The 17,308-nt window shown below is 44.0% G+C and overlaps 1 protein-coding gene across 1 annotated transcript in view; it reads left to right on the top strand.

The window, feature by feature from the left end:
- abcg2a (ATP-binding cassette, sub-family G (WHITE), member 2a) overlaps positions 1–16,609 on the top strand; it is a 116,073-nt gene extending 99,464 nt beyond the window's left edge. The window contains exons 14-17 of the mRNA XM_070872997.1: positions 1,924–2,078; positions 3,721–3,810; positions 6,429–6,532; positions 15,754–16,609. Of these exons, the coding sequence (XP_070729098.1) occupies positions 1,924–2,078; positions 3,721–3,810; positions 6,429–6,532; positions 15,754–15,901 (497 nt within the window). The 3' untranslated portion in view covers positions 15,902–16,609. The remainder of the gene's footprint in view (positions 1–1,923; positions 2,079–3,720; positions 3,811–6,428; positions 6,533–15,753) is intronic.
- The last annotated feature ends 699 nt before the right edge of the window (positions 16,610–17,308 follow it).

Below are 17,308 nucleotides of genomic sequence, written 5' to 3'. Positions count from 1 at the left end.
GTCTATTCTAGGCAATTCATGGCTCATACCATCAAAGTTACCTTTCCTTAAGTTCAGGACCCTAGTCTCTGAATTAACTGTGTCACTCTCCATTTTAATAAAGAATTCTACCATATTATGGTCACTCTTCCCCAAGGGGCCTCGCACAATATAGTCCTTATATAGCACCTTTTACAACCATCAGACGTCCCAAAGCTTTACAGCCAATGAAGTACTTTTTGACGTGTAGTCATTTTTGTAATATAGGAAATGCGATAGTCAATTTGGGTACAGCATGTTCCCTCAAACAGCAATGTGATAGTGACCTGGTAATCTGCTTTAGTGATTTTGATTAAGGGATAAATTCACCAGGTCACTGGAGATAACTCCCCTGCTCTTCTTCGAAATAGTGCCATCCACTTGAGCGGGCAGACACGGCCTTGGTTTAACGACTCATCCGAAAGACGGCACCTCTTAACAGTGCAGTGCTCCCTCAGCACTGAACTGGAATGTCAGAGAAACTCAGACACGCCGGCCGACAAAGAGCCGCACGACATTTGGTCAGCAGCCCTAAAGGTTTCATATAAACCTATGAACAATGACGGAAAGGCAAAGAGCACCCAGCCCAACCAGTCTGCCTCACACAACTGCAACACCCTTTATACTGAAACATTCTACACTCCACCCCAACTGAAGCCATGTGATCTCCTGGGAGAGATAAAAACCCAGGCCAATTTAGGGAGAAACAAATCTGGGAAAATTCCTCTCCGACCCATCCAGGCGATCGAAACTAGTCCAGGAGATCACCCTAGCCGTATTCGATTCCCTGCAGTGCTTACCATTATATCTGCGCCATCCAACAAAAGGTCATACCGTCTAATCCCAATCCCAATTACCAGCTCTAGGTCCATACCTTCAGGTTGCTGCACGTCAGGTGCCCATTCAACCATCTCTTAAAAGTAGTGAGAGTTGCTGTCCAATTTCTGCTTTACTTCCTTCCATTTTGAATTTGTTCTCAGGTTCCCATCCCCTTGCCAAGCTAGTTTAAACTCTCCCCAACAGCACTAGCAAAACTCCCCGTGAGGATATTGGTCCAGGTGCTGTTGAGGTGCAACCCATCCAGTTTGTACAGGTCCCATCTCCCCCAGAAGTGGTCCCAATGCCTCAAGAATGTAAAGCCCTCCCTCCTACACCAACTTTCCAGCCACGTGTTCCTCCTCTCTATCCTTCTATTCTTATACTCATTAGCACGTGGCACCGGGAGTAACCCGGAGATTACTACCTTTCAGGTCCTACCCTGTAATTTTTTTTCTAACTCCCTGAATTCTTCCTGTGGGACCTCATCCCTCATTTTACTTATGTCGTTGGTCCTGATATGGACCACGACCTCTCGCTGTTTATCCTTCCTTCCACCCCGCCCCAGGATGCCCTGCGTCCGCTCTGTGACATCCTTGACCCTGCCACCAGGAGTCACATCTACGGCCGCAGAAAGGCCTGTCTGGTCCCCAAACTACAGAATCCCCTCTCACTAGGGCACTTTTGTTCTTCGTCCCTCCCCCCTGTGCAGCTGAGTCACCCGTGGTGCCGTGGGATTGGCTCTGGCTGCACTCCCCAGAGGCACCATCGTCCTCACCGATACTCAGAATGAATATCGGTTTGAAAACAAGATGGACTCACGGTGGGGGGCTCCTGCATTACCTGCCTAGCACACTTACTACATCTGCGTGTCAGCTAGAATTTTTCTGCTCAAGTTCTGGAATAGGACTTGAATCCACAACCTTCATAGCTCAGAGGTGAAACTTGTTTAGAAATGCTTCTTGATAAAGGTGCAACAGCTGTTATTGAAAAAAAATTTATAGTAGAGTTGATTTTTTTTGATTTGCTAGGTCACAATTTGATTGTCGCTTTGAAAATTAGAGCTTGTGTTTTTATTTTATTTTTCAGGTTTCAAGTTACAGGCTGGTGCCTTTTTCATCGCATTGCTGACCTTAATCCAAGTGTCCCTTACAGCCACTTCTCTGGGATTGGCTGTTGCAACTGGACAAAACATCGTAGCTGTTGCAAACCTCTTAATTACTGTTATCTTCGTTCTCATGATCGTACGAAACATCTGTTTGATTTTTGTTCACTCTTGTGTTTCCAATCCCTCCATGGCTTCGCCCACTTCCCTATCTCTGTCATCTCCTTCAGCCATACAACCGCCATCCCCCCTACCCCACCTCGAGAGCTCTGCACTCCTCCAATTCTGCTTTCTTGCGCATCCCTGATTTATAATGACTCCACCATTGGCAGACGTGCCGTCAGCTACCTAGGTCCTAAGCTCTGGAATTCCCTCCATAAACCCCTCTGCCTCTCTCCTCCTTTAAAAATGCTTAAAAATTACCTCTTTGACCAAGCTTCTGGTCCTCTGTCCTAATATTGCCTTTGGTGGCTTGGTGACAAATTTCATCTGGTTACGCTCCTGTGAACCACCTTGGCATGTTTTACTGCTTTAAAGGCATTCTATAAATCCCAAGTTGTTAAAGCGAAAGAAAGACTTGCATTTATATAGTGCCTTTCACCACCTCTGGATGCCCCAAAGCGCTTTACAGCCAGTGAAGTACTTTTTGAAGTGTAGTCACTGTTGTAATGTGGGAAACGCGACAGCTAATGTGCCCACAAACAGCAATGTAGTAAAGACCAGATAATCTATTTTTAGTGATGCTGATTTGAGAGATGAATATTGGCCAGAACAACGGGGATAACTCCCCTGCTCTTCAAAATAGTGCCATGGGATCTTTTACATCCACCTGAGAGAGTAGACAGGGCCTCGGTTTACCATCTCATCCGAAAGATGGCATCCCCAACAGCGCAACACTCACTCAGCACTGCACTGGAGTGTCAGTCTAGATTTTTGTGCTCAACTTCCTGGAATGGGACTTGAACCCACAACCTTCTAACTCAGAGGCGAGAGAGAGTGCTACCCACTGAGCCAAGGCTGTGTTGCTTTAACGTACATCTGTTTTTTTTTGTTTCCCATCAGATTGCATGCTTGCAGCAGACATGGACATTCAGCCAGTGGTTGTAAAAAAAAACAACTTGTATTTATGTAGTGCCTTTAACGTAGTAAAACATCACAAGAATATTATAACACAAAAAAAATTGTTGACACCAAGCCAGCTAAGGCGATATTAGGACAGGTGACCAAAAGCTTGGTCAAAAAGGTAGGTTTTAAGGAGCTTCTTAAAGGAGGAGAGAGATGCAGAGGGGTTTAGGCAGGGAGTTCCAGAACTTGGGGCCTGGGCAGCAGAAGGCACGGCCACCAATGGTGGAGCGATTATAATCAGGGATGCTCAAGAGGGCAGAATTAGAAGAGCGCAGACATCTCGGGGGGGGTTGTGGGGCTGGAGGAGATTACAGAGTTAGGGAGGGGCGAGGGCCATGGAGGGATTTGAAAACAAGGATGAGAATTTTGAAATCGAGGCGTTGCTTAACCGGGAGCCAATATACACCTAATCTTCACCGGTGTGTAAAGCCAATAGTGAACGTGTTCAACACGAGCGGAGCGACATGAATCTATAGTATGCAGTAGATTTTAAATTAGTTTTAGAACATTTCTTATGAATGATAAATGGGATTATTTTTTATCATTTTCTAATGATCACGTTTTGGGGCATAATATTATCAGAGAGCTCAGTGATTGCTGATGTGGTTAGAATCTTGGGCTGCGTGCTTCTGCTAACTATTTGTAATTATCTCCAGATCTTCTCGGGTCTCCTGGTGAACCTGCCGAGTGTTGTGAGCTGGTTGTCTTGGCTGCAGTATTTCAGTATCCCTCGGTATGGCCTCACAGTAAGTACCATAGAATTATCATCTGTATAGGAAGAGGATGTATAAATATCGAATCATACAGCACAGGAGGTGGCCATTCGGCCCACCGTGCCTGTGCCGGCTCTGTGACAGAGCGATCCAATCAGTCCCACTCCCCCCGCTCTTTCCCCATAACCCTGCAATTTTTTTCCTTTTCTAGTATTTCTCCAATTCCCGGTTTGAAAGTTACTATTGAATCTGCTCCCACCACCCTTTCAGGCAGTGCGTTCCCAATCACAACAACTCGCTGCGTACAAAAAAAGTATCCTCATCTCCCCCCCTGGTTCTTTTGCCCCTTATCTTAAATCTGAGTCCTCTGGTTACCGACCCTCCTGCAAGTGGAAAACAGCTTCTCCCTATCTACTCTATCAAACCCCTCATAATCTTGAACACCACCTAATAAATCTCCCAATAATCTTCTTTGCTGTAAGGAGAACAATCCCAGCTTCTCCAGTCTCTCCAGATAACTGAAGTCCCTCATCCCTGGTACCATTCCAGTAAATCTCTTCTGCACCCTCTCCAAGACCTGGATCTTCTTTCTCAAGTGTGGTGCCCAGAATTGAACACACTACTCCAGCTGAGGCCTGACCAGTGATATATAAAGTATGATCATAATTTCCTTGCTGTATGCCTCTATTTATAAAGATCCCAAATGTTTTTTTTAAAACAGCTTTATCAACTTATCCTGCCACCTTCAAAGATTTGTGCACGAGCACCCCCAGGCCCCTCTGTTCCTGCAACCCCTTTAAAATTGTACCATTTAGTTTATATTGCCTCTCCTCATTTTTTCTTCTAAGCTGCATCACTTCACACTTCTCTGCATTATGTCCCATCTGCCATGTGTCCACCCAATTCACCACTGTCTATGTCCTCCTGATGTCTGTAACTATCCTCCTCATTGTTTACAATATTTCCAAGCTTTGTGTTATCCGCAAACTTTGAAATTAAGCTCCCTATACACAAGATCAAGTGGTTAATGTATATCAAAAAGATCAGTGGTCCTAATAGCGACCCCTGGGGATCACCACTGTACACTTCCCTCCAGTCTGGGAAAACAACCATTCACCAACTGGCCCTTTAATCCCATGGGCTTCAATTTTGCTAAGCATATGTTGGATTTATAAATCGTTGCTGATCCCAATTCCAAAAGGTATTCTCAAATTGGATGACGAGCATTAATGCTCTGATTACATCAAGATACATCGACACAAGATAGCACTGAAACAGGCCATTCAGCCCCACGGGTCCGTGACGGTGTTTATCTCCACACCAGCCTCCTCTCACCCCTCTTCATCCCATCTAATCAGCATAACCTCCTCTTCCTTTCTCCCTCATGCGCTTATCTAACTTCCCCTGTCAGGGTGAAACATTTCTCCTGAATTCCTTACTGGATTTATCAGTGACTATGGTCCCTAATTTTGGAACATCTTTTCTATATCTACCCTATTGAACCGTCTCATTATCTGAAAATCTTCTCTTTTCTAGAGAAAAGAGCCCCAGCCTGTTCAGCCGTTCCTGATAAGTGTATCGTCTGAGTTCTGGTATCATCCTCTGAATCTTTTTTGCACCTTCTCCACTGCCTATATAAAAAATGTAAATACATCTAGAATAAAAACTAGTATCAGTATTGGGGACCATGAAACTACCAGATTGTCGTAAAAATCCATCTGGTTCATTAATGTCCTCTGGGGAAGGAAATCTGCCGCCCTTATCCAGTCTGGCCTATATGTGACTGCAGACCCACAGCAATGAGGTCAACTGTCCTCTAAAATCGCCTAGCAAGGCTCTCAGTTGTATAAGGCAGCTCACTACCACCTTCTCGAGGGCATTTGGGGATGGGTAATTGCCGACGACGCCCACATCCCGTGAATGAAAAGAAAATGTGGGGACCAGCACTGTGCACAATGGATGATGCTTATTAAGACTCTGATTAGGAACTACGCTAACAGGAAGGATGGAAGTGACCACTCCTACTCCTTGACGCTGGTACCTCAGCATTCAGCACCTTCATGCTGCCCTGGTATATAAGTTTTAAGATGTCAGTAAATATATGTTATAATAGCTGGGGTTGTTCTCCATAGAGCAGAGAAGGTTAAGAGAAGATTTGATCGTAGGGTTCTGATAGAGTAAACGTGAAACTGTTTCCAGTGGTCGGAGGGCTGGTAACCCGAGGACACGAATTTAAGGTGATTGTCAATAGAGCCAGAGGGGAGATAAGGAAAAGCATTTTTACACGAGTTGTTACGATCTGGAATGCACTGACTGAAAGGGCGGTGGAAGCAGATTCTAGAGTAACTTTAGACATAAAAGCAGGGAGAGTGGGACTAATCGGATCGCTCTTTCAAAGAGCCAGCACAGGCACGATGAACCGAATGGCCACCTTCTATGCCGTATTCTTTGATATAGTCATAAATAATAGGCCAGATAATCATGCGACATGTTTGAATTTTGATGAAGCACACTATACCATGAGTGGACTAACTAGGCACAGAAGTTGGATTGTGAGGCTTCTTTCACCCTTTGTGCTCTCAATATTATTTGAAATAAGGAAGTGCCAAGACTGCAGTAATTACCCAATGTGCTGCTTTGGTTTTACACAGGCTATGGAGGTGAATGAATTTGTTGGTCTGAACTTCTGCAACAACTCTGAATCGATATCTCCTCCGAATGCAAGCAACTGTAGCACATTTCCTGAATTTCTGATGTAAGTTGAAAACAAATACGTGTATTAAAGAAGAATAAACTGCTGACTTCAGTTTAATGTCGCAAAGATCGAGTGTATGCTAGTATTTACATATGTGAATGCAGATTCACCTCTTCAATGAGTAGATGGAGAAAAATGATTCCCCCTGGCGAATGAGTCAATAACTGGAGGTTATAGGTTTAAAATCATTGGCAAACGATCTAGCTGGGAGATGAGAATATTTCTCACTCAGAGATCTGCCAGGATCTGTAACGTTCGACCTGAAAATTGTTGGACGGGTACTTGAGGGTGAGGAGCTTACAGGGTTACGGATGAAATGCGGGGATGTGGGACTAAGCACGATGCTCTACGGGCCGAATGGCATCCTTCTGTACTGTGTCATTCGATGAATTGATTATTTTTTTGAAAGATTGCAGATTAAGATCATTACTATGATCATTCAGGATCTTGGAAACTGGCTAAAAACCTGCAATTATAAATCACCGATAAGTGTCCTGCTCTTTGTCCACTTCAAACCAACCTATTCTGCTAGGGCTTCTGTTTGAGGTTATTTGAAGCATGACCGAGAAGTCTTCCAGGCCCTATAACTAAGCCACGCTGGCTGATCATTAGTACCCTTTATGAGATCTACTCGGTTCCAATCTCCTATCTCTAAGTTTGTAACATATCAAACATATTTTTTCCATGATTTTAAAATAGATTGAATTATTAGAAATTGTTGGACAATTTAAAAAAATATCTGGAGGACAGTGAAATACCGGCATCTGGTGGCAGAGAGGGGTTGTAGTCACCAGATCCTTTACTTTGCGATATAAGGGTCTGAATTTAAAGTTTTTGACCTGCCTGGGATGGTGGTGTTGGTTGGAGGAGAGGTGGGTGTGAGAGTGAACAACCCGGGAGTTCAGATTTCCCTGCACACTGGAATTTTAACTCTGCAGCGAGCGTGCGATGTCGCCCACAGATTCCCAGCCCAGAAGTCAGCCTGATCGACAGGCTGGCTGCCATCGGGTGGGGATCGTTGGACAAGAGGCTACCACACAGGTTGGTGCGAGTCTTGATGGAGGGAGGGGGAAGGTCTGGTCTGGGGCCGAGGGAGTCTGATCCCCGACCCTGGGGGGAAGGGGAAGGGTGCTAATGGTGGGGGAGTTTGGGGGGCCAGGAGGATGCACTCATGCATCACCCGGCCCAAAAGTAGTGCTCTCCAAGCTGTGCTCGCAGGATTAATACAGAGGATTCAAGCCTTGTTAGAATATTCAGTCAACATATAAATGCCAACCTTTCACCTGGGAACGAATTAGCTCCGCGCCCGCGCCCCCCCACCCCCTCATCGTCCTGTCTCCGTTAAACCTGGAGGTGGGTGAGGTTGGGGCCGGGATTCATATTTTTAATATTTTAACCTCTCACCCAACCCCAACTCACCTGCTTTTGAGTTAAAGTTCCCCCCAATAAAACTGGAATGTGGGGTAGTCCAAAACTAGGGTCCAAAAAAGAAGATAGTCACTAATAAATCCAATAAAGAATTCAGGAGAAACATCTTTACCCAGACAGTGGTGAGAATGTGGAACTTGCTGCCACAGGGAGTGAATAACATAGATATATAAACCCTGGCATGGACCAGTTGGGCCGAAAATCTTGTCGGGAAAATGCTAGAATCTATTATTAAGGATGTGGTAGCAGGGCACTTAAAAAAAAAAAAATAATGGGGGGAAAATTGCAGTCACAGGCTTCCTTTGTACGAACGCCTCCAACCCAAAAAGAATCTCCGAAAGTACCTGGTGGTCCCGGAGGAAGGTAGGACACGGGTCGGAGGCCTAGGTTGGCTGCGCAGCGCACGGGGAGATGACTTTGAGGTACATACGTACGTACATGCTGGAGTCACTTGGGCCTGGACCACCAATCACTGTGCAGTATTCTCGTTGATAAAAATGGGAGCTGTTTGTACAGGCTCCGATTAGTATCAATGAGAAAACCCTCTAAAACACCGAAACACAGTATAATAAATAAATAAAACACCTCATATTTAAAATTAATTGAAATTAAGTGTAATTAAATGTTTTAGAAAAAATATATATTTTGCAGATTTTTAAAAATGTTTCAATAGTGTTAAAAAGAAACTTCCCTTAATAGACAGGGTTTTTAATATAAAAATGAGTGCTTAAATTTAATTTTTATATGTTTTAAAACTCTTACGCTGGTAAAAGTAAGCTATGTGCCTGCTTTTACCGGGTGTAAAAGTTTGAAGGATATTCGCTGGGCATGAGTTGTGCAAATAGCCCAGTCTCTCCCACGCAAATGTTCTTCTCCCGGGGATGCAGATGGGAAAAGCTGGTTTTCGGCGCATGCGCATCTTGCCCCGAAGATTGGCTTTTGCGAGGCCTCGCCCGGATCCGGGTGCACTTCGTACGGACCCAGCGAGGTCGGAATTTTCGGCCCACTAATAGGATTGTATAGAGTCAACATGGATTTATGAAAAGGAAATCATGTTTTTGAGGTTGTAACTGGCAGAATAGATAAGGGCAAACCAGTGGATGTAGTGTATTTGGATTTTCAGAAGGCTTTCGATAGGATGCCAAACAAGAGGTTATTCAACAAAATTAGGGCTCATGGGATTAGGGGTAATAAACTAGATGGATTGAGGATTGGTTAATGGACAGAAAACAGAGAGTAGGAATAAACAAGTCATTTTCGAGTTGGCAGGCTGTAACTAGTGGGGTACTGCAAGGATCAGTGCTTGGGCCTCACTATTCACAATCTATAATCAATGATTTGGATGAGGGGACCATGTGATATATCCAAGTTTGATGATATAAAGCTAGGTGGGAATGTAAGTTGTGAGAAGGATCCACTTGGACAGACTAAGTGAGCGGGCAAGAATATGGCAAATGGAATATAATGTGGAGAAATGTGAAGTTATCCACTTTGGTAGGAAAAATATAAAAGCAGAGTATTTTTTAAATGGTGATAGATTGGGAAATGTTGGTTTTCAGAGTGACCTGGGTGACCTTCTACACGAATCACTGAAAGTTAATATGCAGGTACAGCAAGCAATTAAGAAAGCAAATGGTATGCTGGCACATAAAAGGTTACTGTACAAGATAAAAGTTCACGGGGTTGGGGGTAATATATTAGCATGGATAGAGGATTGTCTAACTAACTAATAGAGGAGTTAAACTAATATGGTAGGGGGATGGGAACCAATGCAGAGAGACAGAGGGAAACAAAAAGGAGGCAAAAGACAGAAAGGAGATGAGGAAAAGTGAAGGGCAGAGAAACACAAGGCAAAGAACAAAAAGGGCCACTGTACAGCAAAATTCTAAAAGGACAAAGGGTGTTAAAAAAACAAGCCTGAAGGCTTTGTGTCTTAATGCAAGGAGTATCCGCAATAAAGTGGATGAATTAACTGTGCAAATAGATGTTAACAAATATGATGTGATTGGCATTACAGAGACGTGGCTCCAGGATGATCAGGGCTGGAAACTCAACATCCAGGGGTATTCAACATTCAGGAAGGATAGAATAAAAGGAAAAGGAGGTGGGGTAGCATTGCTGGTTAAAGAGGAGATTAATGCAATAGTTAGGAAGGACATTAGCTTGGATGATGTGGAATCTATATGGGTAGAGCTGCAGAACACCAAAGGGCAAAAAACATTAGTGGGAGTTGTGTACAGACCTCCAAACAGTAGTAGTGATGTTGGGGAGGGCATCAAACAGGAAATTAGGGGTGCATGCAATAAAGGTGCAGCAGTTAATATGCACATAGATTGGGCTAACCAAACTGGAAGCAATACGGTGGAGGAGGATTTCCTGGAGTGCATAAGGGATGGTTTTCTAGACCAATATGTCGAGGAACCAACTAGGGGGGAGGCCATCTTAGACTTGGTGTTGTGTAATGAGAGAGGATTAATTAGCAATCTCATTGTGCGAGGCTCCTTGGGGAAGAGTGACCATAATATGGTGGAATTCTACATTAGGTTGGAGAATGAAACAGTTAATTCGGAGACCATGGTCCAGAACTTAAAGAAGGGTAACTTTGAAGGTATGAGGCGTGAATTGGCTAGGATTATTGGCGAATGATACTTAAGGGGTTGACTGTGGATGGGCAATGGCAGACATTTAGAGACCGCATGGATGAACTACAACAATTGTACATTCGTATCTGGCGTAAAAATAAAAAAGGGAAGGTGGCTCAACCGTGGCTAACAAGGAAAATCAGGGATAGTATTAAAGCCAAGGAAGTGGCATACAAATTGGCCAGAAATAGCAGTGAACCCGGGGACTGGGAGAAATTTAGAACTCAGCAGAGGAGGACAAAGGGTTTCATTAGGACAGGGAAAATGGAGTACGAGAAGAAGCTTGCAGGGAACATTAAGACGGATTGCAAAAGTTTCTATAGATATGTAAAGAGAAAAAGGTTAGTAAAGACAAACGTAGGTCCCCTGCCGTCAGAATCAGGGGAAGTCATAACAGGGAACAAAGAAATGGCAGACCAATTGAACAAGTACTTTGGTTCGGTATTCACTAAGGAGGACACAAACAACCTTCCGGATATAAAAGGGGTCAGAGGGTCTAGTAAGGAGGAGGAACTGAGGGAAATCCTTATTAGTCGGGAAATTGTGTTGGGGAAATTGATGGGATTGAAGACCGATAAATCCCCAGGGCCTGATGGACTGCATCCCAGAGTACTTAAGGAGGTGGCCTTGGAAATAGCGGATGCATTGACAGTCATTTTCCAACATTCCATTGACTCTGAATCATTTCCTATCGAGTGGCGGGTAGCCAATGTAACCCCACTTTTTAAAAAAGGAGGGAGAGAGAAAATAGGGAATTATAGACCGGTCAGCCTGACATCAGTAGTGGGTAAAATGATGGAATCAATTATTAAGGATGTCATAGCAGCGCATTTGGAAAGAGGTGACATGATAGGTCCAAGTCAGCATGGATTTGTGAAAGGGAAATCATGCTTGACAAATCTTCTGCAATTTTTTGAGGATGTTTCCAGTAGAGTGGACAAGGGAGAACCAGTTGATGTGGTATATTTGGACTTACAAAAGGCTTTCGACAAGGTCCAAAACAAGAGATTAATGTACAAAGTTAAAGCACATGGGATTGGGGGTAGTGTGCTGACATGGATTGAGAACTGGTTGTCAGACAGGAAGCCAAGAGTAGGAGTAAATGGGTACTTTTCAGAATGGCAGGCAGTGACTAGTGGGGTACCGCAAGGTTCTGTGCTGGGGCCCCAGCTGTTTACACTGTACATTAATGATTTAGACGAGGGGATTAAATGTAGTATCTCCAAATTTGCGGATGACACTAAGTTGGGTGGCAGTGTGAGCTGCGAGGAGGATGCTATGAGGCTGCAGAGTGACTTGGATAGGTTAGGTGAGTGGGCAAATGCATAGTAGATGAAGTATAATGTGGATAAATGTGAGGTTATCCATTTTGGTGGTAAAAACAGAGAGACAGACTATTATCTGAATGGTGACAGATTGGGAAAAGGGGAGGTGCAACGAGACCTGGGTGTCATGGTACATCAGTCATTGAAGGTTGGCATGCAGGTACAGCAGGCGGTTAAAAAAGCAAATGGCATGTTGGCCTTCATAGCGAGGGGATTTGAGTACAGGGGCAGGGAGGTGTTGCTACAGTTGTACAGGGCCTTGGTGAGGCCACACCTGGAGTATTGTGTACAGTTTTGGTCTCCTAACTTGAGGAAGGACATTCTTGCTATTGAGGGAGTGCAGCGAAGGTTCACCAGACTGATTCCTGGTATGGCGGGACTGACCTATCAAGAAAGACTGGATCAACTGGGCTTGTATTCACTGGAGTTCAGAAGAATGAGAGGGGCCCTCATAGAAACGTTTAAAATTCTGATGGGTTCAGACAGGTTAGATGCAGGAAGAATGTTCCCAATGTTGGGGAAGTCCAGAATCAGGGGTCACAGTCTAAGGATAAGGGGTAAGCCATTTAGGACCGAGATGAGGAGAAACTTCTCTACCACAGAAAGTTGTTGAGGCCAATTCACTAAATATATTCAAAAAGGAGTTAGATGAAGTCCTTACTACTAAGGGGATCAAGGGGTATGGGGTACTGAAGTTGCATGTTCAGCCATGAACTCATTGAATGGCGGTGCAGGCTAGAAGGTCCGAATGGCCTACTCCTGCACCTATTTTCTATGTTTCTATGTTTCTAACAGAGAACAGAAAGCCTGGATAAATGGGTCATTCTCTGGTTAGCAACCAGTAACTAGTGGGGTGCCGTAGGGATCAGTGCTGGGACCCCAACTATTTACAATCTATATTAACGACTTGGAAGAAGGGACTGAGTGTAACAGAGCCACGTTTGCTGACGATACAAAGGTGGGAGGAAAAGCAATGAGTGAGGAGGACACACAAAATCTGCAAAAGGACATAGATAGGCTAAGTGCGTGGGCAAAAATTTGGCAGATGGAGTATAATGTTGGAAAGTGTGAGGTCATGCACTTTGGCAGAAAAAAAAATCAAAGAGCAAGTTATTATTTAAATGGAGAAAGATTGCAAAGTGCTGCAGTACAGCGGGACCCTGGGGTACTTGTGCATGAAACACAAAAGGATAGTATGCAGGTACAGCAAGTGATCAGGAAGGCCAATGGTATCTTGGCCTTTATTGCAAAGGGAATGGAGTATAAAAGCAGGGAAGTCTTACTACAGCTATAAAAGGTATTGGTGAAGCCACATCTGGAATACTGCGTGCGGTTTTGGTTTCCATATTTACGAAAGGCTATACTTGCTTTGGAGGCAGCTCAGAGAAGGTTCACCAGGTTGATTCCGGGGATGAGGGGGTTGACTTATGAGGAAAGGTTGAGTAGGTTGGGCCTCTACTCATTGGAATTCAGAAGAATGAGAGGTGATCTTATCGAGACACATAAGATTATGAGGGGGCTTGACAGGGTGGATGCAGAGAGGATGTTTCCACTGATGGGGGAGACTAGAACTAGAGGGCACGATCTTATGATAAGGGGCTGCCCATTTAAAACAGAGATGAGGAGAAATTTCTTCTGAGGGTTCTGAATCTGTGGAATTTGCTGCCTCAGAGAGCTGTGGGACATTGAATAAATTTAAGACAGAAATAGACGGTTTCTTAATCGATAAGGGGATAAGGGGTTGTGGGGAGCGGGCAGTGAAGTGGAGCTGGATCCATAATCAGATCAGCCATGATCTTATTGAATGGCGGAGCAGGCTCGAGGGGCTGTATGGCCTACTCTTGTTCCTATTCTTATGTTCTTATTACAAGATGATTTGAGTGTGTGAGTAAAGACATCTTACTGCAATTATATAGGGCCCTGGTGAGACCACATCTGGAGTATTTTGGTCTCCTTACCTAAGGAAGGATATACTTGGCATAGTGAGATTGCAATGAAGGTTCACCAGATTGATTCCTGGGATGGGGGGAATTGTCCTATGAGGAGAGATTTAGTAGACTAGGCCAATATTCTCGAGTTTAGAAGAATGGGAGGTGATCTCATTGAAACAAAATTCTTTCAGGGCTTGACAGGGTAGATGCAGGGAGGATGCTTCTCCGGGCTGGGGAGTCTAGAACCAGGGGTCACAGTCTCAGGATAAGGGGTCAGCCATTTAAGACTGAGATGAGGAGGAATTTCTTCACTCAGAGGGTGGTAAATTTCTGGAATTCTCTACCCTAGAGAAGGCTGTCAAGGCTCAGATCGATAGATTTTTGGATATTAAGGGAATCAAGGGATATGGAGATAGTGCAGGAAAATGGAGTTGAGGTCAAAGACCAACCATGATCTTATTGAATGGCGGAGCAGGCTCGAGGGTCCGAATGGCCTACTCCTGTTCCTAATTCTTGTTTAAATTCTATAAAATTTATCTTAATTTTTGAGCTGTCATTTTAATCACGCAGCAACCAGAATTCTCTGTCAGATTCATTAGTGACTATCTTATATTTCATCATCATCATAGGCAGTCCCTCGGGGTCGAGGATGACTTGCTTCCACATTAAAAATAAGTACTCAGGTGACTGATGAACTAATTTTAAATGGTGGAAGGTGCCTGTGCATGAATTCTGTAGATGTACAATCACTTTCTACTCTGAAGCCTAAGGGTGGGAAAATGTAGGGACATTTTACAGATGTTCAGCTCATCTGGGAATGGTAGTGTAGGGGCTATGTTACTGGAATAGTAATCCAGAGGCCTGGACTAATGATCCAGAGACACGGGTTCAAATGGGGAATTTAAATTCAGTTAATTAAATAAATTTGTAATTTAAAAAAAATAAAGCCAATATCAGTAATGGTGGCCATGAAACTAACAGATAGCCATAAAAACACATCTGGTTCACTAATGTCCTTCAGGGAAGGAAATCTGCCATCCTTACCTGGGTTGGCCGATATGTGACTCTAGACCCACAGCAAAGTGGTTGACTCTTAATTGCTCTCTGGAATGGTGGCTTGCCACCACCACCTCAAGGGCCATTAGGGATGGCCAATACATACTGGCCTTGTCCACATCCGATGAATAAAAAACAAATCTGCTGCTGAAACCCTCATCCAGGCCTTTGTTACCTCTAGATTCGATTATTCCAATACTCGCCTGGCCAGCCTCCCACCTTGCATCCTCTGTAAACATGAGCTCATTCAAAACTCTGCTGCCTGTATTTTAAAACGCACCAAATCCCATTCACCCATCGCCCACTGTGCTCACTGACCTACATTGGCTCCCAGTCCAGTAATGCCTTGATTCTCTAACCTTGTTTTCAAATCCCTCCATGGCCTTGCTCCTCCCTAGTTCTGTAACCTCCTCCAGCCCTACAACCCTCCCAAGATTTCTGCACTCCTCCAATTCTAGCCACTTGTTCAATTTCCACTACTCTACCATTAACGGCTGTGCCTTCAGCTGCTTGGGCCGTAAGCTCGTGAATTCCCTCCCTAAACCTCTCCGCCTCTCTCCTCCTTTTTAAGAGGCTCCTTAAAACCTACCTCCTTGACCCCACCTGTCCTAATAGCTTCTTATGTGGCTTGGGGTCCAATTTCATTTGATAATTGCTTCTGTGAAGCAACTTGGGATGTTTTACTATGTTAAAGGCGCTGTATAAATGCAAGAAGGTGTTTTTGTTCGCTGGCAGGCGACTAAATGGTTTAATATGAGCGGAAGACCAAAATCTTCATGCTCAATAAATAATTTGTTTTGTGACTAAATAAAAATGTTTTGACGCCTTGTGTGTTGTAGGTGCACTGGAGAGCAATTCCTTGCGAGCCAAGGAATTGAAGCAACTGAATGGGGCTTGTGGCAAAATCATGTGGCTTTGGCGCTGATGATGATCATTTTCTTGACGATTTCTTACATGAAACTCCGATTTATGAAAAAATTCTCGTAGTTATTGTGCAAGTAGGCACCGACTGACATCTTTTTTATTGTTTTGAGGATGTTTTGTAAATTGTACTGGAGTGGACCCCTCGCTCATACACTCACTGATTCTTTTTTGTTTGAATTTTAGTAAATGATCTCATGGGTAAATGATCAGCCATTCTCCACGAGTTACTAGTTTTGCCAACTCTGTTTGGATATATTCCTGGAGGTTTCATCACGTGACTTCCTGCGTCCAACCGCCCCTCCAAATTCTTCCGCCATTGGTCGCACAACACGTCCATCCTTGTGGCGCCTCCACCTTCTCGGGGCCAATCGGAAAGCGAAAAGACTCTTAATTACTCAAGTGTTGAAACATTTTGAAACACAATTTTTTTTTATTGCCTCTATGATTTTTCTCCTGGGTTTTTGCTCACAGCAGTGTTCTGGAGATTTGTCCTCAATTCCCTGAGACTCCAGGAGAAATCCTGCAGGGTTGGCAACGCTAGTTGCAAAGCACTGTAAATGATCAATTCCACTGCTGCTAGTCCTGACAAATGTAAGACATCTTTTGTGCTTTGATGCCACTTTGGAAACTCCGAGCTGGTCTGCGAAACACTGCTATCCAGTGGTACAGTTATGTATGAGCGAGAATACTATAACTTTTTTATATACTTTTGAAATGTAAAATACCGTGTCTGTAATTAAACTGAAAATACTGTTTGATAAACTCTTAGAAAGGACAAAGGTATGTTTAATTTTGTAATATTAATTATATATTTTTGGGAAAATATATTTTGCAAATTATTTCTATAAGACGTTTAGTTTAAAAGCGATCACCTTGTTGGATCGGTAATTGTGGTAAAACATTGTGAATTTTTGCGACTTGCGTTAACGATATATGTACATACCTGGAGTTCAATATAAACTGACTGCAACATTCACAGTGTCTGAATAAAAATTGTGTGTCTGTGCAGTGTGCGCCTATCTCTGTAACCTCCTCTAGCCCCACAACCCTCCGAGATAAAATCATCGAAATTAACAGCACAGAAGGAGGCCATTTCAGCCCATGGCATCCGCACTGGCCGACAAAGCTATCCAGGCAAATCCACCTTCCAGCTCTCGGTCCGTAGCCCTGTAGTTACGGCACTTCAAGTGCACATCCAAGTACTTTTTAAATGTGGTGAAGGTTTCTGCCTCTACCACCCTTTCAGGCCGTGAGTTCCAGACCCCCACCACTCTGGGTGAAAACATTTCCCCTCAAATCGCCTCTAAACCTCCTACCAGTTACTTTAAATCTATGCCCCCTGATTGTTGACCCCCCGTCTGCTAAGGGAAATAGGTCCTTCCTATCCCTCTATCCAGGCCCCTCATAATTTTATACACCTCAATCAGGTCTCCCCTCAGCCTCCTCTGTTCCAAAGAAACAAACCCATCC

This window comes from Pristiophorus japonicus, chromosome 2 (assembly GCF_044704955.1).
Source record: "Pristiophorus japonicus isolate sPriJap1 chromosome 2, sPriJap1.hap1, whole genome shotgun sequence".
Taxonomy (NCBI): domain Eukaryota; kingdom Metazoa; phylum Chordata; class Chondrichthyes; family Pristiophoridae; genus Pristiophorus; species Pristiophorus japonicus.
Note: the sequence above shows the minus strand (reverse complement) of the source record. Positions and strands in the feature narration are given on the sequence as shown.